This window comes from Gobio gobio (genome assembly GCF_949357685.1).
Source record: "Gobio gobio genome assembly, chromosome: 12".
Taxonomy (NCBI): Eukaryota; Metazoa; Chordata; class Actinopteri; order Cypriniformes; family Gobionidae; genus Gobio; species Gobio gobio.
This window is the reverse complement of record NC_137105.1, coordinates 7,373,038-7,396,689: the sequence shown is the minus strand read 5'-3', so window position 1 is coordinate 7,396,689 and position 23,652 is coordinate 7,373,038. Positions and strand designations below refer to the sequence as shown.

The following is a 23,652-nucleotide window of genomic DNA, read 5'->3' as shown; positions in this document are numbered from 1 at the left end:
AGCGAGAGAGAGAGAGAGAGAGAGAGAGAGAGAGAGAGAGAGAGAGAGAGAGAGAGAGAGAGAGAGAGAGAGAGAGAGAGAGAGAGAGATGACACAGCATTAGAACTTTTTTTTAAGAGAGAGAACAATTGGATATCTAAGATTAACTATTAGGCCTTAAAAATTAACATAGGATAAAACGTGATACCTTTAAACACATCATTGGTCTTGACCTCATCTCAATGCAACAAAATCGAATAAATCTTAAATACATGTTCTATATTTTGATCACAACCCCGAACATAGATGTGAAATTGCATATCCATCCTAAAGGGTTGTAATTCATGAAAGCAGATTATTGCTTTTTTTTTTAAGTTATAGGTTAAAGTTTACTGTAAAGCAAATGTACAATACTAAACATTATTCTATACAAAATACATATTTTACTGAATAATTTGGACTCTAAAATTGTTTCAAAATCAAACCAATATGTCTGACCAAATTGTGTTCCAAATTTGAAGGTGATATCACAAAAACTTTGTTTAGGTGCTATACCAAAAATAGCCACCGGGCGACACAAACACTTCATTAGATTTTTGTAGATGCGTGGTTCTCCTGACACAAATTAATTCATTACTGTCAATATCGTTTCTATGCAAAACAGTCACCAAATATGGATCCTTGATTCTCAGACCTTTCTAATGATGCTGTTTTTGTCAAGATTAGAAAAAGATTTGATTATAAAATACCACAGTAAATTTTATAATATGAAACATGACACCGCCCACAAGGGGGAGGAGCCCGCTAAAAAGTTTTTAAAGTACCCAAAATGGGTTTCACAGACTGAATTGTTTTTCAAATGAAAACAGAAAACTTAAGCGTTTTGGCCGTTAATTTACACGACAACAGTTTTTTGTGGCCTTTAATTACCGTCTCCATGTAAACAACAAATAGGCGAATTTGTGAAAGCGGTGACATCGTGCGCATTACATGTTCACGCATGCGTATTACGTGTTCGAGGGGTGCTCCTTGGACCTTGACAAAGCGGCATCACCAACTACTGGCCTGTAATGTATATAATACATAGACTGTAAAAAAAATATGGACATAGTGTCCTTGACGGCATCCATTGGATTCTGAAGAGCAGTTTGGAAGCGCAAAGTAGGGACGTTGCCATCTTGGCAGCGCGTCACACCCGGATAACAGAAAATGGGCAAAGAGGCGGGACGTGGGCGGAGCTAATGTGACACGATGACTAACAGACAAACAACAATCCACCTGTCACTCAAAGTGGCCACGCCCTTAATTATGCAGAAATGTAAGGCTTTATATAATGTAAACGAATGAGTTATGAAAAAATTCACCCCCCTCACAGTTGTCATGAAGGGCAAAATTAGATATATAGACCAAAACCACATTTTGTACCAGGCTGTGAACATGTTTTATTCTGCTGTAAAGTTGGGAATTTTCACATGTGTCTCTAGTGGCCAGTCGATGAATTGCAGTTTAAGTCACTTCCGTATTGGCTTCAAGAGAAACTGGGGGAGGTTGCCGCTTGATATAATCGATATAATACAGCCTTTTTAGTCATTTGCGCAGATTCGTGTGAATGGGATCGTTTTGACAATGTTGTCATCTGTTTTTAGTACATCGTTGTCGTGTAAACATACACTTTTGTTTTGAATGATACCTAATTAATGATGATCATACTAAAATGCAATAAAAAGTGTGCCCAGTTAACAGGTAAAAAAAGAGATGAACAAATTACATTCCTTACATTTGTGACACCCAGATACTTAATTTGAACAATTTTATAGTAAATTATTTCATTCTATTTATTTATTGTAGCATTGACCTCATTCTACTTCAGAGGCAGAGCTAATCATGATTCTATTGTGTTCACACCGATGCTTTGAATAAATCTTCCAACATATCAGCTGCTGAGCAGGAAAGAGAGACATCAAGCCCATTGTATAATTTTCTGCTAGATTGCAGAGATATAATTACTCTAGAGATCAGCTGTACTGATGAGAGTATATTAGTATTGATCTGCCCACTGACTGTCGTCACAATAAACACACACACAGAATATGAAATAACTACCGTTAAACACATCCCTAGACATACACAAGACAATCTACATGATAATGGAGTTCTTTAAATAAAGTTGTTCATTTACTCACCTCATAGTCTTGTAAACACGTAGGATTTCTTTCTTCCATTGGAACAACAAAGGAGAAGTTTAACAGAATGTCCAAGCTGCTCTTTATTAAAACGATGACAGAATTGTTTGGAGGGAACTAACAATTTAAATGTTGCAAAGCAAGCATATTAAATTAAATTTGTAAAACTAAACATTTAAAACTTTACAAATGTAAATTTAAATTTCAGAATCCTGAGAGGAACGTATAGAAAAACATGGAGGGTCATGGGAGAGATTCAAAGATTCAACCTTGCGCAGAGAACGCTTTAATACTGATCCACAGTATATGATGAACATACATCACTTTGACTTCAGAACACACACATCAAGACATCACCCCTGTTCCCAAAACTCAAATTGGCAAAAAATGACAAAAAGACCAAATGTAGCATGTTTGGTAGTTTGGCATGTTGTACAGATCACGGGAAGAGACAAACCTGACATGTTCCTCATTCACATCATCAACGACTTGACAACTGTTCATTCTGAGTGCAAACATGGTTAAAAACACAACATGTTCCCAAAAACAATAAACACAAAACACTTATCTTCCTTCAGGGCGGTACAGCCCTGCTCAAACACCAGAGAGGAAGTGATGTCACATTCGGCCCAAAGACTCTTCCTGTCTCAGCGACCGTTTTGCCGAGATAATAGCATCTCCAATCATCTGGGATTGTTCCTAAGAGGCATTGAAGTGTTTACCCAACAATGGCGCAATCTTCACCTCGTGACAATCAGAAATGACAGTCGTCAGTAGTAAGTGTGTCACATCCTTGAATAGTTCATTCCGTCGAAACTAAGCCAATTCAGTCGATTAATCTTATTCATTACTCAAACTCTGCTGAGAAATACGTGCATTTCACAGAATTCCAAATGATACACAATGGAAATAATCAGAATGGACCCCAAACCCTCGTATTTTACCACCATTAAAACACTGACTGTGTTCAGTCATGTAAAAGAGCAGCAGTCGCCTGCTTCAGTCGGACTCTTTTCTGCATTTCATACATGCAGAACTGATTTCATGAGCGCGTGATTGGCTGAGGTATTGACATTCATTATTAGTGCATGATATTTGCACAAAAAATCATTATAAATTAAATGGACTAAAAAAACGGACTAAAAAACAAATGATATAAGGAGAGACATCGGATAAAAAAAATATTAAATTAATACTGGAGACGGACGATAATTTGGACTGATCTTATCTGCTAAAACAGGTCTTGATTAATATTTTAAAATTATTTTTGAAAAAAAAAGAAAGAAAATAAACAAATAAAATATTTTGCCAATTTCCACTGGTATTCACCGAGAGCTGAGGTTTGGCGATTGGATTGTAATGAACCTCAAAATACTTGACATCAAATCAAAACAAATAATAAATTATAATTTGCATAAAGAAAATGAAGCCTTTTTCCTTCTTCATTCAGACCTTTTTTTATGACAATTAAGCACATTTAATAAATTCTCATTACAGTATTGCAAAACAATGTCACAGTTGTACTGAATATAGTAAATTCTCATTTAGAAATGTGCTTAATTAACATGAAAATAGCACAAAATCTTAATGGTCCAGAAAACAGGCTTCATTTATTAATGCAAAATATAATTTCTTATTTATATGTTTCCTATGATTTTCCTATTAGGTCAGATGGCAAATTCTTGACTGTTTGACTTTTTGGTACATCATGTTTTGATGAGTTAATTGAAATTACGCTGTTGACGAGTAGGTGTGTGTGTGTGTGTGTGTGTGTGTGTGTGTGTGTGGCGGCAGTGAGGCAGCTCTAGAGTCCATCCTGGTCTGGGCCAGTGCAGGTGTCCTATTTCGTTTCATTCTGCCCATCATCTACTGGTCTATCGCCTCAGTGCTGCCTTCTGCTGGCTGACTGCTGTTAACGCTGAGGTTAACGGAGAGAATGACGACCTGCGGGCCCGGGTCGCCGTCTCTGCGTGAGTTGCTCTCTCTGTTCTCGGCTCGAGCTCAGTTGAAGCCCAGTCCGGCTCCCTTCGGCCTCTGAGATGCACGAATCGGCTCAGTGATGCCTCTGCCATCGGGGCCCAGGCCCGACCCCGGGGTCCAGCCCATACTCTGCAGCATACGGTTCCCCACGTTTGACTCCGGGAGAGGAGCAGCGCTCTCGCCCACCACGCCTGAGAGAGACAGAGAGAAAGGGATAATCTGCATTAAGCAGTAAAGCTCATTGATTCTTGTAATGCACTTGATGGGTGGAAAGAGTCCACAAGACAGAACTTTAAATGAACCCTGATCTGCATCAAGCCTTGAAACGCATTCAAAAACACACAAAATATATAAAAATGTGCATAAGGGTAACATAACATGAGAATTCATATTTGAGGTTAAAGGTTATATGAATAGGTGAATCCCACAAACATGTCCAGGTCACATTTCACCCCAAAATCAAAGGGAAAATTACATAAAATTATAATATAATATAAAATTGTGTTATGATATAAATTATATTAAATTTAAATATTCTATTATATGATAGATTTTTCATGAAAGTGAAGCACAATTACACCTTTCCTGTAAGGCATCTGGAAGTTTTACTTTTGACTTTTTATACAATTCATTTTTCTCACAACCAGAAGTTAAATCTGATTTTCATGTTGATGTTAAATGTAAATTAAGCAAAAGTTAACATTAACTAACAACGAACAAAACAGTATTTATAAATCTTTCATTAATGTTCATTTTTACATTAAAGGTGCAGTGTGTAGTATTTTTGAGGATCTATTGACAGAAGTGCAATATAATATACATAACTATGTTTTTTTCAGTGGTGTATAAAGACCTTACATAATGTACCGTTATGTTTTTATAACCTTAGAATGAGCCATTTCTATCTCCCCTTACAGTGAAGTCGCCATTTTGTGCCGCCATGTTTCTACAGTAGCCCTTAACGGACAAACTGCTCTGCAGAGCGCTAGTCACTCTCTGAGGTCTCAGACGACGACAGCTTTGTCCTGTGTCGGGCCCCATAGCTTCTCTATTACCCCTTTTTCCACCAGCATGAACCGGGTGCTAGTAGAGCCGGTTCGGAGTTGGTTCGACTGACGAGCCTTCTAAGAACCGGTTTGCCTTTCCACAAGCTAGAGAGCCAGGTCTTATGTCACTGTATACGTCTCATCTTTCTCAGCAACGCTAGCGAGGCAGCGGGAAACACAAACACACCAGGCTTGTTCGAGATGCATCGGCGCTGCGCAGACCGATTGCCGTATAACATCAAAGTAGGGCTGTATGATTAATCGAAAAATAATCGAAACCGAAATTCAGAACCTCTAACCGATGTATTAATCCCATGTCGGTTATTTCGGTTTTAGTCACGTGACTCCGCCCCGTCAGTCACATCAAGTGCAATTTGCAGGCAGAGGTGTCAAGTAACGAAGTACAAATACTTCGTTACCTTACTTAAGTAGAAATTTTGAGTATCTATACTTTACAGGAGTAATTATTTTTCAGCCTACTTTTTACTTCTACTCCTTACATTTTCAAGCAATTATCTGTACTTTCTACTCCTTACATTTTAAAAATAGCCTCGTTACTCCTATTCCATTTCGGCATGTTTTCATTCCGGCTTGTCATAAAAAAAAACAACTATCCAGATAAATCGCGCCATCCGGACAGAGTGAATTTGATTGTGGTTGGATGAGAAGGATAAACACAAACCATTCCGACACCCTATTGGGTTGAAGGCGATCAATCACGCCTGCACCTGCACAAATCACACACCATGTTGCCAGATAGGGCGGGTTCTCGCCGACGAGCACGCACTTTCAGCCAATCAGCGATCAGCAGGTAGACGTGCTCAGCCTCATTCATGACTTTAGCCGGGTTTTTAGCGCGATAACTCATAGCTGTATATTCCAGTGATCGCTATGCCAGTGGCATAAATACCAGTCCCTCCAGAAAAACGCGATTATGCGATCGCGTGATTTAACGCATAATCAGCCAAAGTCTGCATATACATGCGGGGGCCGCATTTTTTCAAATACGCCGCACTTTCGCCGCATAAATTGCCTATTTCTGCGTGCAAAATATGCGGGGCTATCATGATTTCATAATCCCCGCATTTTCGTTGCAAAAAAAGTCATATATATATTAGCAGAAAGTTGAAAATTTTTCGTTTACTTCACACAAGAGCCGCCATTCCCGCCTATTGCCATGGGAACGTTTTGAAGTGACGTGATTACCCGACGCGAACGTCATCGAAAAGCTTCAAACCCCGTGGAGAAACCATAGATACCGGTGAAACCATGATGAAGCACAAAGCAAAGTGCAACACAAGGGTAAGCGCATTGTTGTTATTTATTTGTTGACGGATTATTGTACAGTATAAATGAATTACGCATTTTGACATTGTTGTGTGCATTAACGTGTGAAATGCCTGTTAAATACATAGCTTTTTCCAATCTCTATATTGGGCACTTTTTGCACATAAATTGGCTTCTTACTGTTGACATTGAAAATCTTGTGTTTTTCTAAGGGATTGCTGTTTTGACAGTTTCTACCTGACATATAGTCATATTTGAACCGTTTTACTGGGAATTATTTTTTTTTTTTAATTATCAATGTTATGCTTTAAGGAGATAAAATGGTAACTTACTTATCAACATTGATTGGTATGGCAATAAAATAATATCACATTATTTTGGCAGTTAAAGTTTTGGGTTTTTTCCTTGGAGTGACTAGTTGTTATAAGTATTGTAAGAGGTGCAAACTTGTTATCAATAACCAGGCATGTTATCAATAACCATTTTTAAAAAAAATATATAAATGTACATTTGGTGAGGTTTTTGGGCTGGAAATTGTTGACCCAATCTGGCCACACTGATCACACATTCAAAAAATGCCTCTGAATTTTGACTTTTTGCACCTTTACAATATTTATAGGCAACTAGTCATCAAATCTTCCACTCCATGAAACACGTTAATGCTCAGTAGTACACAATATGGTTCTTTAATGTATTTGCATTGTCCTAAAATGCGTTCAATTTCAATGGGAATATATGCGGCTGAAACGCGTAGCCAAGTGCATCTAAATATGTTCAACATTAACTTTTTAATATAACATTATAGTCATTATGGCCTTCAGAAAAATGTTTTTTTGAGGAGGTGGGGTATGCACTGTGGCAGCTACCTTCTAACCTAATCTTTTGTCCTTAAAGGGATACTTCACCCAAAAATGTAAATTCTGTCATCATTTACTCACCCTCAAGTTGTTCCAAACCTGTATGAGTTTTTGTTCTGAAGATATTTTGAAGAATGTTTGTAACCAAGCAGATAGAGCAACCATTGACTGCCATAGTAGGGGGAAAATGCTATGGCAGTCAATGGTTGCATATAATCTACTTGGTTACAAAAATTCTTCAATCTTCAGAACAAAGAAACTCATACAGGTTTGGAACAATTTGAGTAAATTATGACAGAATTTTCATTTTTGGGTGAACTACCCCTTTAATGGCATTTTTTCCCCTTACATTACTTTTACTTTTATACTTTAAGTAGTTTTGAAACCAGTTACTTTTACACTTTTACTTGAGTAAAAAGCTTGAGTTGATACTTCAACTTCTACAGAAGTCTTTTTAAACCCCAGTATCTATACTTCTACCTGAGTAATGAATGCGAATACTTTTGACACCTCTGTTTGCAGGCACACACAGAGATGCAGGAGCAGTTATCTTTGCTTATAGATGCCCAGAATCACTATAGTAACTGCATGTTTTACACAGTTTATACAGGTAAGTTAATTGCCGTTCTTATAGCCTACACCAGGGTTATTCAAATCTTGCCCAGGAGGGCCAATGCGCTGCAGAGTTTAGCTCCAACCCTGATCAAACTCACCTACCTGTGATTTTCTAATGAACCTGAAGACATTGATTAGCATGTTCAGGTGTGTTTGATCAGGGTTGGAGCTAAACTCTGCAGCGCATTGGCCCTCCAGGGCAAAATTTGAATAACCCTGGCCTACACGCTGCCACACACACGCACGCACGCACTGCGCATGGCTTTGCGGACCTACATTGCCATCAAAACACAGCGAATCCAACGCATTCATGCAGCTTACAATAATTTGTATAGACGCGATTACAAGCGAGAAGCTATTAGCTCGATTAGCTGCTATTTCAAAAATGGCGGTCACAAATTTGTGTTCGTCTTGTTGGGTCACGGTAACCCCACCTCCAGCCCCTGACGCAAGCGGTTCTTATTTCTAGACCAGCAATGTTTTGGTGCTACTTAAGAATCACTTTTCCTGGTTCAGAGCTGGTGCTTTGGGTGTCGAAAGACAAAGAACCGATTTGAAACTAGGCTCTGGCTCCGAATCAGCTCTCAAATTCCCCTTTTCCACCAGAATGAACCGGGTGCTAGTTCAGAGCCAGTGCTAGTCCCAGTTCATAGTTGGTTCGACTGAGGAGCCTTCTAAGAACCGTTTGCTTTTCCACCTGCTGAGAGCCACAACAGAGCCAGGTCTTACGTCACTGTATACGTCTCATCTTTCTCAGCAACACTAGCGAGGCAGCGGGAAACACAAATACACCAGGCTTGTTCGAGATGCATCGGCGCTGCGCAGACCGATCCACGTATGATATAAAAAAAAAGCATGAGTGAATCAAAAGCATAAGGAGTCGTATGCTCTCGCTGGACTCGTTGTCATACGGCGATCGGTCTGCACAGCACCGATGCGAACAAGCCTTCCATCAACAATGACAAACGTTACGTTACTATTGATTGACATGGCTTTACGATCCTACATCGACATCAAAACACAACGAATCCAACGCATTCATGCAGTTCGCCGTAATTTGTATAGACGGAGATTACAAACGAGCAGCAGCTGTTAGCTCCATTAGCTGCTATTTAAAAATGGCGGATCTCAAGTTTGTGTTGGTCTTGTTGACCCCGCCCCCAGCGCCTGACGAAATCGATTCTTACTTCTAGCCCAGCAATGTTTTGGTGCTACTTAAGAACCACTTTTCCTGGCTCGGAGCTGGGGCTTTGGGTGTGGAAACACAAAGAACCAATTTGAAACTAGGCTCTGGCTCCGATCTAGCTCTAGCACTGCCTTGGTACGAGTGCTTCGAAAGGGAGGGGTGAGCCGTGGGCGGTTGCAATTCGGAATCTCACCGCTAGATGCCGCTAAAATTTACAACGTGCACCTTTAATGCATTTTTAAAATATCTATTTTAAATAAATATAAAATAGTTTGTGTAAATTGACATTAGTTTATATGTTATGAACAAATATAAATTAACATATTAATGCTCTTTCCCTAAACCTTGACGAACTGAACCCTAATGTAAAGTATTAGCATGTAAATCAGTGTTCCTGGACAGGGTTGCAGTGAAATAATCCCGGTGTTCCATGTCAAGTTTCCTGCTCCTCATTAACTCTAAAGAGTTTCTGAGAAATGCGTAATCTCAGCTCTGTGACCTCTGACCCCCAGGAGACGCAGGCATGTGCTTTGCGTCACAGATCAGAGCAGGAAATGATGGAATTTAATGAGGAAATGAGATCAGCACTGATCTGCCTCCTCAGCAGCCAATCCCGTCACATAACCAGCACTGAGTTTACTATCACCAGGGTGAAAAGCCTCCGACTCTTAGTGATGATGCTTGCTGGGAATTAACTGGACACATGGGTTGCATGTTTCCACGAACCGTTTGTGTTAAAAAGACAACATTTACATATAGTATTCAGCATGTAGAAGCATTTCAGATGATCCCACAATGGTTTAAATGCGATGAGTGTGTGTGTGTGTGTGTGTGTTACCTGAGGCTGACGGGGCTCCGACAGGTGCAGCTTTCCGTCGTCTCTTTATATCTCCAGTACACAAAGAGCCAAGATGGCCACTTGTCTGTCTACAGAGAGAGAGAGAGAGAGAGAGAGAGAGAGAGAGAGAGAGAGAGAGAGAGAGAGAGAGAGAGAGAGAGAGAGTTTAAGATGGTTTGTTTGTCATGGTTTAGACAATTTTTAGCTTCAGCCTTGTAAATGGACTTCAGTAAAACATATTATTATATATTATATGTATTATTACCTGCTGGCAGTTTTTAAAGAGCAGCTTTTCCTGTGGCTTCTGTCGCTGCGAGAATCCCAAATCAACTGAACATACACAAAGTCACATGTTGAACAAATGTTAGTCATATGCAGGGTTTTTCCTACATTGAAAATTTTTTGGCGGCCGCCAAAACAAATTTTTGTCCCGCCAAAGCCTTATTTGATGAGTTATTGTGATTTAGGAGTGATGTAGAATAGATGACCGCTGCCCTTGCGTTAACTGAGTGTCAGAGAGAACGACCAGAGAGCTCCTCCCCCGCTCGCACGCTCTCTGTCTTCAAAATAGGCATTCTTAGCTTTCTAATATTTCACATATTACGTTAATCAAAATCAAAAGGTCGGAAGACCGAATCCATGTTGCACGTGGCGCTATCAGACGATGTTTTCCTTTAATTACCGCTGGGTGTGAAATGCGCTCAAAAAACATTGACTGATTCTCTGACCAGCTGACATAAAGCATACTTTCAATAAACGTGAAACAAATCCTATCCGGTTATGAAGTGTTTTCTGTGTGTTGACAAATCTTTCGCGATGTTCTAACAGAAGGGATTCACACACAGCGCGTCAGCCAATGTCCGATTCGCCACATTATGACTCCTTTGAACCGAATCATTTTAACGACTGGTTAGAACGGATCAGTCCAACACTGAACTCATGAATCAGTTTAATCATTTACTCAGAACACTTGAAATGAGAACACAAGTGTGCTTACCCACTTTAGCAAGAGTGGATAGTAAGAATTAGCTTTAATCATCCACAGTCTTTCAGCTTATTTATTTGGACAATGTGTAGTAAAATAAATAGCCTAAAATCATTTAGTTTAGACTGGAGTGAACCCAGAACAAAGTTGTGGTTAGCTAGCTGATAATTTTATGAAATTGTATATAGCAGAAAATTAGGCTATTTGTTCATTTTTTAATACTACTTTTTAATATTGATATGATTATATACCAAAACAACTATCAGTAAATAGTGTAAAAATGAGGAACAAAAACAAACATCAAGGTATCAAAATAAGATAAGCAAAAATTACAAATTTTCTTTGAATTTATTTAAAATGTTTTGTCAGTATTGCACTTGCAGATCACGTGGGTAGGGAACTTTTTTACTGTGCGTGCGTGCGTGCGTGCGTGTGCGTGTGTGTGTGTGTGTATGGATGACCATGTCTGTCAGCCACCACCGAAGACCAGTTTTGACCCAGGAAAAACCCTGCATATGTTAAAACTTCACACATCCAACATACATCCCTCATACATGAGGAGTTTATTACACTCATGAACTCAGCATACAGTAAAAAAAAAAAAAAAGAAGCATATATATTAACCTGAAGAAAGAGAAATATCTGAACATAGGGAGTAGATCTTACTTGGTCTCTTCTGGCCCCGGAGCTGAACCACGAGCTGCAGAGGACGACAAACAAATATGGCCAAAGTATTATATCACAGTATGAGTACATTTATATAATATATACACTACCGTATATACACTATCATGTGATACTGAAGACTGGAGTAATGATGCTGAACATTTAGCTTTAACATCACAGGAATAAATTATATTTAAAAATATACTCAAACAGAAAACAGTTAAAATTCTAAAAATATTTCACAATATTACTGTTTTTGCTGTATTTTTGGATCAAATTAATGCAGCCTTAAGAGCAGAAGAGACTTCTTTTAAAACATTTAAAAATCTTACCGATCTAAAACTTTTAAACAGTACTGTATATCACAATACAAAGTCATTTTTACTTTGTAAAAGCAGTTTAAAATAACCATTAAATTAAATTTATTTGAGTTCAATACTTTTAATTAAATATTACATTTATAAAAAGCTAATTAATTAATTAATTTTGGGCTGTGCCAGACGAAAGATGACCAATCGCTGCAATTTCTGTGATCGTGGCTCATAAACGGTGATCCTCCGTCATACAGTGAGAGAGGTTCAAAGATGGCAGTTGTCACCATAGATATACATAATAAAGGCTAGATGTCTTACAGCGGAGTCTCTAACGTCATCACCGGCGGCCATCTTGTCACAGGCAAGCTTTCTGGCGGGCTCTGTGGTACCTGATGTAAGGTGAGTGATCTGCACGGACACAAATACTCTTATCTCGCTGAAATCTTGACGGATTTACAAATGGTTTGGTTTCGTTATTAACGTGGCTATAATTCTGGATGTTTGAACAAATTATGAGTATAAGTATGCAGTGTCATAACTACATCTCTGGCATTTATAACAAACCAAACAGTTTGAAAATCGGTAGAAAATTTAGCAAGTTACAGTTATTTAAAAAGTACACGCACCATTAAAACATAATGTTACCAGTGAGCGAGCTGACTGTGACAAGATGGCCGCCAGGTGCGGACGTAGACCTCCATTGGCCAGCAGCGCGGACGAGACATCTAGCCATTATTATGTATATCTATGGTTGTCACGGTCTTGCGACCAAATATAGCCGGTGGTAATTTTCTGTTTGCTGCCATGACCTACATCTACTGACTTGCCAATAAAAATGCAACATGAAATGGCGTATTGATCAAATCGCCATGGCGCTAAAACTTGAAACTACTTACCTCAAGCTTGGATTGCCAAGTTGGCCTCTTTTCCTTAGCCATGACCACGTCCATATTCTCCTCTTTCTTCACCGCACATAAAACCCACAATTGCCAAAAGTGCGATTCATCTTACTCTATTTGTTTATTGCTATTTGACGTTTTATTTTTCTATACTAATTTGCGCCTTAGCCTACGATTCAATAGGTGTCATCATCAGTCTACATACATGTCGTACCCAAAGTTCATTAGATCCGTGCCTTACAGTGTGATTTGTACTAATGATCTTATAGGATTGTCGAATTCGCACAGTCTGTAGCAGGCATTACACCTGGTATTAAGATACGTTTTGGTCGATCGGATCACAAGTAGACGAGGGAGACACATTCCCGTTTACACAAGACCAGCCGAACGCTGTGAGTGTGTGTTAGAAATCAGGAATGGTGAGAGAACATTGTGCTATCAAACCAAACTCGTGTCTTCAGCCGACAAAGTTTAAACCCCGTCTGGCTAGAGCGCTACCCAGTAGGTGTCTCTTGCGGCTGTTCGAATGCATTTTCGACTACCTCTGGAAGTGGTCGAAAGTGGACATTCAAAACATTTTAGACCTCGTTTACACCTGTATTTAGCGTTGTCCACTTGTGATCCGATCGAGGAAAACACATCGTAAAACCAGGTGTAAACAAGTCATCACTGGTTTACATTTCTACCGGATGTCATACAGCCAATCCCTATGTTGAGCATCAGGACTTACTTCTGAGGATCCTGGGATAATCTGGGTAATCTATCAGGCATTCCTTGAGAGCTTCCCTGTCAGGAAAGAGAATGAAAAATATCACATATACATACATAAATATCAAATTGTGAGTTCATATGACAAGCGCACATACCTGTGACTGCTGAAGACAGGCCTGCCGTGCGAGCCGTGCTTGAAACCCTGAAAAACAAGCCTTTGTTAAAAAATTGACCTAACAATAAGTGTATGTGATCAAATCTCCTTTGAGATAACTAGGAATAAATAGTTTCTCCTGGTATAATAGACCTCCTTAGAACATACACTGCTACCAGACACCACATTCATAAATTTTATAACTGTGCATTTTGTTTGGTTTAGTATGCAAGGCTACTGCACTGCGGGTTCTGTCTTAGATGTATAAAGGCCGATTATATACGGGCTGCGTCCGAAACCTGGAAAATGCTGCCTTCGGAGGACACATTTCAAGGTAGGAAGGCATCAAGGCACGTCCGAATCTAATGTTAGCTTCACTTCCTGTCTCCTGAGATACCTTCATCTGATTGATTTTTGAAGGCAGCAAATATGTATCCTTCGCTGCCTTTGATATCCCACAAATCCTGTGCTTTCCCTTCTGTGACAGTTGAGCTGGGGGAAAAAAGATGGCGTCCGAAAGTTGTATTTGCTGGTCAGTTTGAGTGTAAATGTATGTCGTTTACCAACATTTTCCACTTCTGATGTCATTTCTAGCGAGAAATTACTAATGTAGTAATTAAATATTTGTTTAGTTCTCACCAAAGCTCTCTCTATTTTGCTGTAGATCATTAAACGGTTACACTGCCTTAGAAGTCTGTCCCAAATCAGTTTTGTGAAGTGCCTTCATGCACAAACGCTGCCTGCAGAGTCATTGTCTGATAAGGCAGCCAGGCAACGAGTCAGCTGCCTAGGTTTTCGGACACAGCCATGGTCTTTGCTTCTATCAGACGTTACTGCTCTCCATAATTAATTGTACAGCACTGTCCTCAAGTGGACAAACATGTGAACTACAACTTGTGCTGTATTGTGCTAAATGTTGTGTGCAGGGCTTGACTTTAACGGTTTTGCTCACCAGCCACTGTGGCTAGTGGTTTTCCAAAGTTACAAGCCACACTTTTGACCTCAATACCATGGGAAAAACTGCCATATGGATATCTCATAATTTGGCATCAGGTGTATTAGGCTGCTGTCACTTTAAGACCTGACGCAGAATAGGGCTGTGCGATATTGAAGAAAAATGCAATATGCGATATCCTTGTTAAATAATCTGATATTCGATATGCGATACGATATTGCTTTAAATGTGTAAAATCTATTTCTTTCTAGAACTGATATCTTTCACTTAAAGCATAACCGACTGTGTTTACATGAATACTCATCAAGACAGCCATTTTGTAACAAGACACGAAAAAAAGAAAGGCTTGTGCGCACGTTTCGGTGTGTGTGTCAGACAGCAGACAGCACGAGACTGCAAGGAGTTGTTTTTCCGCAAGTTATTGCGTTTAATAACTCTTTTTAACGTCAAGCAAGTCACATAAGTAACAGTCGTGTGCCCAGTCTATTCTCTGCTATATGCATCAACCTAAAACGTACACTTTTCACAATGTTGAAGTAGCTTATTAAAATCATTCAGATATTGCGTGCCCTTGCGATATGTACATTTGCGATATTTCGATATATTGCGCAGCCCTACTGTTAAACATATGTTTTCTTTCTCAACTGTTCACCTTCACTTAAAACATAACTGACTGTGTTTATGTGAATACTCACCAAGACCGGCATTCTGACATTATTTTGTGTGTATTTGACTGTTTAAGAGCAATAAGCAGCAAAAAACAACTCCATTTAGTACTGAGAGGCAACTTTATGTGTGCACACTTTGGGTGTGAGCACAAAATCTGCAGGAATGAGTAAAAGTATGCGTAAAACGCTCAATCCCACGCCGAAATTCAAGCCCTGTAACACCAAAAATATGAAACGAGTGAGTGAGGGGAGGCGGGTTTGTGTGTCAACTAGGGCTGGGACGGTTACAGCATTACCGCAATACTGCGGTCACGTGACGCCTACCGCAGGTCTGAGATCGTCACCGCCATCACCGCAAAAAAAAAAAACATTGGCCTGCACATGTGTGCACGTTGTGACTAATTCCATGGATTCATTGATTCTAATGACATGGATTGTGTCTAATGACATGCGTGTCTTATATGGATTCAAGCTTTTCTAAACAAAACTTAATCAAAAGATGGAGCAAATCCGACCTTTTGTGAGTTGGGGAGCGCAATGTTCCATTATAACATTCCATTTGTACCTATGTAATGTCTTGTAGCCTATAATTTGAATTTAGTTTTACTAAAGCATAAAATACAGGCGCATAAGCAGGACCTCAGTTTTTAATTGCACGTGCTTAACACAATTCTCTCACGTGGTTGCGCGGCCGACAATAGCGGGTAGGGAGATAGAAGTCATGAAAGCCGAAAAAGAATGCACCGCCCGGGCCATGGGTTTGTGTCGAACGCTGGTGTTCGCTTTCTCCCATAGCTGGCAAAAAAACAACAACCATGGCTTCAGAAAGAACAAACTGAGCTGGACCTGACTCAGCACTCCTTAGTACTGGTAAGTTTTAACTCTCTTCCAACTCTGTTTGGGAAAGATTGACTACAAATAAGCTGGGCCTGCGAAATTTCATTCAATATAATCAATAAATAATCTATTGTAGGCAATTAAATATAAGTTGGCTATGTGATTCTGAAATTCCAATTTCATTAAAAGGCTATCGAAAAAGATATCCCTCTGGCAGGCTTACAAGCACAGTAGTGTGCGACACTTTGTTAAATTAAATAGCCTTCGTTAAATATTTGAACCACTGAGACAAAAGCGCACACGAGATATATAAATTAATATGAATATGTAAAAATATGTAATATAAATAATAAGTAATATACAATCACGGTAGTGTGAGCAGTGACGCTTTGTTAAATTAAATAGCACCACTGAGACAAAAGCGCACACGAGATAGGCATATAGGCCTATATATAAATTAATATAAATATGTAAAAATAGGCCTAATATAATATAATAATATAATATGTAAAAATTATTTATGTAATATAAATACTATAAATATAAATAATATATTATATTATATGGGCGGGTGTGCGCGAAAGTCGTTATAGTTAAAGTGATTGTTTGATGACGACGACTGTAATCTGAAAGTAAAAATATGGGAAATAAATAAACAAATAAATATATATTACTGATCAATACCGATAAATAAAAATGTGTTTGTTTGTCTTTGTTTCTGCTGTTCCATCTTCAGATCTCTCAGTCGTGATCTGATCTGCTCTCTCAGCAAAAAATATGAAGGCTGGGATGTAAACCATAGACTAGTCTATATTTTGTTTTGCCAGCACTTTTTTTCTCCAGATATCATTCCATTTCTGTTCTAATTGTTCCTGTTCTAAACGTGAAAAGATAAATGTAAAATAAACATGTTCCTTATTATGTTCAATTGCCTGCGCTGGTGTGTGCGGCTGTGCGAAAGTTGAGCGGGAGCCTTTTAAAGCGGTTTACCGCTGAACCACGGGAATTTTTTTTGCTTTTCAACCGCGGTAAGAAAAAATCCATACCGTCCCAGCCCTAGTGTCAACTCACTGTCAAAGAGATCATGAGAGAACGATAAAGAGCAGCTGGTATCGCGTATTCTGTGGAAAATGAGCGTTGCAAGCATTTCAGATATTTCAGTATTGATATGTACCGAAAAATCTATATTTTCGACAACACTACATTGCACTTAGTTTATTATTTCCAATGCCTTTTTAAAAGACTGAAAAATGCACACATTATAAAATCCACCCCGCCAAAGTGGCTAGTTGGAGTGACTGCGTTACACACCACTGTTGAAACACACACGCGGGTTAGTTAATGTCAAGCCCTGGTTGTGTGCATGTACGAGCATTTGAACACACACACCTCTTTGAGTTCCCTGTGACATTAACGGGAATGCTCCGGTCAGGATGCTGTTGAACATGGGGTCATTGAGGTCAAGTTCGTTGGAATCTCTCTCCCACCACGGAATCACGCCCGCAATTCCACAAGCTCCGCCCGGCTCGCCCTCATAGAACCAATCGCTCTGCTCATCGTCACCTGAAACACGACACGCAAAGCTAAAACACGTGCTGAAAATGCATGATATATAGAGATTGTGTAACATATGAATACACACACCTTGCCTTCCCTCGTCGTTCGTGTACAGACCCCCATCACTGCTGTTACTCACGCTGCTCGTCTCGCTGCAATCACACACATCACAGGACGTTTTAAGCCATTTGTGTGAAGTAAAAGGGTCAATCTCACAAAAATATGTCCAAGGTCACAAAAGCAAAAGAAAAGGTAACACTTTATTCGAAGGTGATGTAGCTACTAGGGCTGTAATCTCCCAGTCGATTAGTCGATTATTAGCCGATATGCTCTGGCTCAACCAAAATTCTGATTGGTCGATTTTTTGCCGCGTTCATTTCATCAGGTGGAAAGCACTAATTGCTAATGGGGGTGTTTTCAGAGCACCCCTGTTTCACAGGGAACAGTCTGTCTTCAGAACACCCCCCTTGTTTTCACTTATTTTGGATTAGCCCAACCCACTGAAGAAGAGAGACAGATTGAAGTAGGCTACTTTGATATTATTGATTTAATTGTGAGAGCGTTTTCCTAGTCAGTCCTCTTCTACCATGTCAACAAAGACATCGGCAGTGTGGCAGCATTTTTTTAAAATAGAAAATGGGGAAAAAAGTCGAATGCAAATTTTGCATATCACAGCTCGACAACAAACATGTCATAACACCTAAAAACGGTAAGCTAACTTGTCTGCGTTAGGTTGCCCCATCTGTTTTGAGTAGGCTATATGAACATATCAGATTTGCCATATTTCAATGTTTTTTTTTCATTTGGCGCATAATGCGCGATGCCCACTGTTTGTATTAGTTTTGAGCCTATGCTTTATTTTTCAGATATGCACTTTATTTAGTTTCTGCTCTTGATCTGGTTTGTTTAATAAATATTCCTTTTTTTATTAAAGTGGACGTGCCTTTTGTGTTTAAGAGTAAAAGCTTTAAGTTAATGGTCTATTCGTGTCTCAGCCGCGAAGCTGAGCTGATCCTATGTTCGAGCTGCACAGAGCGGCTGAAATGATAGTGTCTGTCAGTTATTATAATACATATGACAAAAACATTTGTCTAAATTATGTTGCATATTCCTCACAAGTTCTTGTGGTGATGATATCACTAGTTGACAACATAGTAGCCTACTATATTTTCGGAAATCATAGGTATTGCGCAGGTGCACGTGATGCAACTCTGTCAGAGCCGACAGACTTGTGTGTCAAACTCATTTCAGTGCAAAAAAATCAGGTCAAAAACAATTTAATATACTGCAAATAACCTACTAGTTTTTTATGTTTATTTTAGTGCTGGGAATCGATTAAAACATTTTTTTCTGTAATTAATCGCAAATTTTTAATATTTTAAGTTTTTAATATTTCAAGTTTTTAATATTTTGATATTGTAATAATTTCAGGTACTCTCCAAATTAATGTAGAAACAATTTAAAGATAGCATATTTTAAATGTGTGTTGTAATGGCATCTTTTTATGAATGAAGGCCAGTATCACTGATACTGATGTCTCTATGAAACATTAATGACGTCACATTACAGTATAACTGAAAGCTCCCAATTTCAACATTTATTAGGCTTTTAAAAAACAACTTTTAATTTAAGTGAACTTAAAACAATCTTTACATAAACCCATTATAATAAATGTTATTTTTACCTGTGGCCTTCCCTATTAGACATATACCAAAATGTAATAGTTATCAAAGACCTTTCTTAACTGCATACATAATAAATGAAATATAGATGAATCATCATTAAAGCTACAATTTTCTCTGTTCCCGTTGTTTTTGGATGAATATTAATGACAGGCATCATCAGTGCTCCTGTCACTTTAAGAACGGCCGCTGACGAACATGACGCAGATCTGACGCGCTGTCCCGCGCATCTCATTTCCTCACAACTCTTTAAGTTAATTTAAGACTTTATTTAACTAATTTAAGACTCCTAATATGAGAATACTCAAAATTCTCTGTGTTGTTGTTATTGTTTGTTCAAGAGCAAAAGAGAACTCGATGTGAGCAGGAGACTGACACAAGTCTGTCTGTGCGTCGAGTGTGTGTGTGTGTGTGTCAGAGTGTCCCTCGATTAGCTGACATGAGACGCAGCCACACAGACAGGACACTGACACACACACACACACACAGACACACACAGACACACACACACACACACACACACACACACAGGACATTGACATACAGCGCGTTCTCTTGTGTCTCGTCGCGCTTGGAAGCATTTACATGAATAGGAGTGCGATCATGTAACGCGAGGCAAAAATGGATATAAAAAAAGAACGCTGTTATTTGCGTTAAATATTTTTAATGCGTTAAGCTGAAAAAATTAATCGCCCACGTTAACGAGTTAATTTTCTCAGCACTAGTTTATTTATAATTAATTTAGGCAGACAACAAGGCTACCAAGTACTGCGCACATTGCGCAGCTAATTAATTTAACGTTTTTTTTCTTCCCTAATGTAATTTTTAGTCGAAAATTTCAGGACTTCAGTCGACCAAGATTTTCTTTGGTTGATTACAGCCTATGTACTTACTATAGTAATAACAGTAAATTAAGCATAATTACAGGTAACTAACCCTATAATAAGTACATGTAGATAATTAATATTACTCAGTGCCTCTTTGAGTAAGTACAGTGTAACTATGTCACCTTAAAATAAAGTGTAAAGTGTATGAAGCCTATTTTTAGGGCCGTTAAGATTGTTAGCACTGTGATTATTTTCATTAAAATGTAACTAACTAACTAATTTTCATTACCGTAATGTGTGTGTATTAGTGTGTAAAATATTAGAGTAATACATTTATTCATTTTAATGTATTATTTTAAATAAATTATTTTATTATTATAATTAAAATCAGCACAATTTCAAAGCAGTAGAGTATGACTATGATATATAATTTAAATAATATGACATTTTGTTTTAATAAAATAAGTCAAGTTTTATTTTGCATTATGCACTTTTGTGCTTCATGGTAATTGCGAGAATTTGGGTTGAGGTGTCGAGGTGCAAAAAATGTTTCTGCAATAAACAGAAATCCATATTTTTCTTACCTATATATTGGTTTTGGGTTGAAATATGACCTGAGCATGTTCAGATTTCATGAGTTTCGGCCATATGAATATGTTATACGCTGTAATTATATTCAGTGGATTTAATAAAGGATGTTTATGGTATCTGCTACAAAACTAGAGGTCTAGTCCTGATCCAGATGATGGAGGAGATTTTGCAGGCCATGACCAGAAACATATACTCTAAGAACTAGAAAAGTGCAGATTTTTTAGCGTTTTGCGAGATCTTGTTCTGAGGGACAGAGGAACAGGAAGAAGAGGGGCTACACAGAAGAGAAGAACACTAACCACCTGTCACTCATGTCCTCATCTGAGCCTTTCTGTTCCTCAAATTCCATCTTATCTTTGGCCACATGGCCCGCCTCTTCGCTCTCCACCACCACGCCTTCATCCGCCGCGTCCTGTGCGAGTCGCTGTGCCGTAAACTTCCTTTTCTTCACCCTGTTTTTGTTCGGGTCACTCCCTTTGGCTTCCGGACTAAAGCCCACGCCTCTGCTGCCTCCTACTGTTGGCACCTTGGGTGGCGGAGCCAGCATGGTGGCGACATCTAGTGGCGGATCCACAGCCATGCGCTTGACTTTCCGACGCCTCCGTAAACTTCTGGTTCCCAAACCGTCCGCTCCGCTCAAGTCGTCCAGCCAAAGCGGCCTCTTCCCCCTGCCGGAGTCAGCGGTGAGGGGCGTCCGGCGCTTTGCCCCCAGCTGCTCATCGGAGTCGCTGTTGTTGTTGTCCCGGGTGTGAGCGCCCCCTGCTGCTGTAGACGCACGGTAGTCTTTCTGCTCCTCCAGGCTGGATTCGGAGCCTTCGCTCAGGTGGCAGGTGTCCCACGGCGGGTGAGGGTTATCGGACCGACGCTTTCGGCCACGGCGCTTGCGGGCCTGCCGTTTCAACAGGCAACCGACGGCCAGGGCGTGATCTCCACCATCTCCAAACCCTCCACGGGCTTGTTCAGAACTCTCTTCCAGAGCCGACACCAGGTCATGGACCAGCTCGTCCATCGTCCGCCGAAAGTGCCTGAAGAGAATGAGTGATGCAGGTTGAATTAGGTGAAGCATTCGAAAAAACAAACACAAATGAGATCAGGATTTTAAAATATAATCCTAAAGAAATTGCACTAAGAGAGCGGTTTCTAGTCAATTAAATATTTTAAGAGCTGAAAGCATGCAGTCGCAAAACAATCCATGATATTTAATGTCGTAATTGCCTGTTACATGTAATAAATCAATATCTTTTCTATTTTTTTTACACATTTATTTTTTTATTTTTGGGGATTGTCACCAGGTCATGCACAAGCTCATCCATGAAAGTGCCTGATCAAAAGGAGATGTAATCAAAATTGCCTAATGAAAAAAAAAACATTTGTTCATAATGGATTTATTAGAGTACGAACAGAGCAATTTAAACAGCAGAAATATTCACAAAAAAATCTATGGTTTTTAATTGCCATGGCACATAATGGTTTATTAATTCCTATAGCTTTTCTATTATTGTATTAACTTTTATATAGATTTTACGATTTGCCTGTTATTTATTTTAAGAATTTCCATTATTTTTATTAACATTTATTTGTATTCATTTTTTTTTTCAGGCCTGAAAAACTCAATTTTCTTTGTTATTTCCAGGTTTCGAATGACTGGGAATTTTTTTAATCAATATATAAATGTCACTCTCAGGATCTAAAGTGTCCAGGGATGGTGGTGATGATACCATGGTATTACCTTCTGTATGGCAATGTCCATATATAATGGTGATAACAATACGATGACATTTTTTATATAAGGCCTGGATTCATAATCACGATAATCATTCAATTAATCGATGATTTCAAGCTCTGCCGTTAAAAAGTTACGTTACACCACAGCATTACCGCCGTACTGGTACAAAGGTCCAATGATTGTACCAGACGGTAATACCATGGTAATGAATTATCCATGACCATAATCATGAACTGTGGTATAACAATGGTATTGTAAATTGTCAACAAAAAAAACTACATGACACAACGGCAGTTTATTGTGAGTGTGATCAGGTCAGATAATCACACATCAAACACATCATAATCGGCTCTGAACAGAATGAAACGCATGTAAAGCCGCAGTAAAACACATACCAGCCGGTTCCCGCTTTACCGAAGCTCTTGATCTCAGCGGCGCGGAACATGAAACCCGCAGAAAACCCACAAAAACTCACGGGAAAAGATCGAGGCCGCGCTCACATATCATAGCGCCACAACAACAACACCTCACCGGAAGTGGACCACACGACATAAAAGACACGCATCCGTCGACGAAAAGAGCGTATGTTTCTAAAGTAAAAGCCGAAAATAATAACGAATCGATAATAAATAAGTAAAATAAATGCAGAAATCGACTTTTGAAACTCGCTCAATAGCCATCTATTTATCTCCATAAATTAAGTTTATATATATATATATATATATATATATATATATATATATATATTTTTTTTTTTTTTTTTTTTTTTTTTTTTTTTTACTAGGTTTTATTATATATTTTCACTATTTTCTGTTTAAGTTTAATCAAATTATAAATTATGATACGTTATGGGAAAGTAGAATAACTTTCAAATCAACGACAAATAATCTTCAAAAAGTTTTAAACAAACAAGTACATAAAAAAAAATCAAAGAAATTGGAAACTTCCGAATCTCAAAACATATCGTGAACACTTGCCCCTGTAAACACACACACACACACACACACACACACACACACACACACACACACACACACACACACACACACACACACACACACACACACACACACACACACACACACACACACACACACACACACACACAC

General features: G+C 38.9%; 1 protein-coding gene across 2 annotated transcripts; it reads right to left on the bottom strand.

Moving 5' to 3' along the window:
* Nucleotides 1–2,232: 2,232 nt before the first annotated feature.
* gpatch2 (G patch domain containing 2) lies at nucleotides 2,233–23,086 on the bottom strand. 2 transcript variants are annotated; one of them, XM_079832047.1, is made up of 10 exons: nucleotides 22,939–23,086; nucleotides 21,117–21,842; nucleotides 17,805–17,869; nucleotides 17,550–17,723; nucleotides 13,702–13,748; nucleotides 13,566–13,621; nucleotides 11,623–11,656; nucleotides 10,237–10,301; nucleotides 9,972–10,060; nucleotides 2,233–4,333 (listed from the first exon to the last, which is right to left on the bottom strand). In XM_079832047.1, exons 1-10 carry the CDS (start codon nucleotides 22,986–22,988, stop codon nucleotides 4,164–4,166), a joined length of 1,476 nt encoding a protein of 491 aa, XP_079688173.1. In that variant the 5' UTR covers nucleotides 22,989–23,086; the 3' UTR covers nucleotides 2,233–4,163. The 2 variants fall into 2 exon arrangements, with proteins under 2 accessions (XP_079688173.1, XP_079688174.1); XM_079832048.1 differs by having other exon boundaries at nucleotides 21,120–21,842.
* Between the last annotated feature and the right edge of the window lie 566 nt (nucleotides 23,087–23,652).

What these genes read in the sequence shown, in the direction of transcription:
- gpatch2 (XM_079832047.1), bottom strand. Translation starts at nt 22,988, where the DNA reads ATGTTCCGCGCCGCTGAGATCAAGAGCTTCGGTAAAGCGGGAACCGGC. An exon ending in GAGGACATGAGTGACAGGTG is followed by an intron (nt 17,870 to 21,116) that starts GTTAGTGTTCTT and finishes GTGTGATTGCAG; the next exon opens with CGAGACGAGCAGCGTGAGTA. An exon ending in CGGAGCCCCGTCAGCCTCAG is followed by an intron (nt 4,334 to 9,971) that starts GTAACACACACA and finishes TGTCTCTCTCAG; the next exon opens with GCGTGGTGGGCGAGAGCGCT.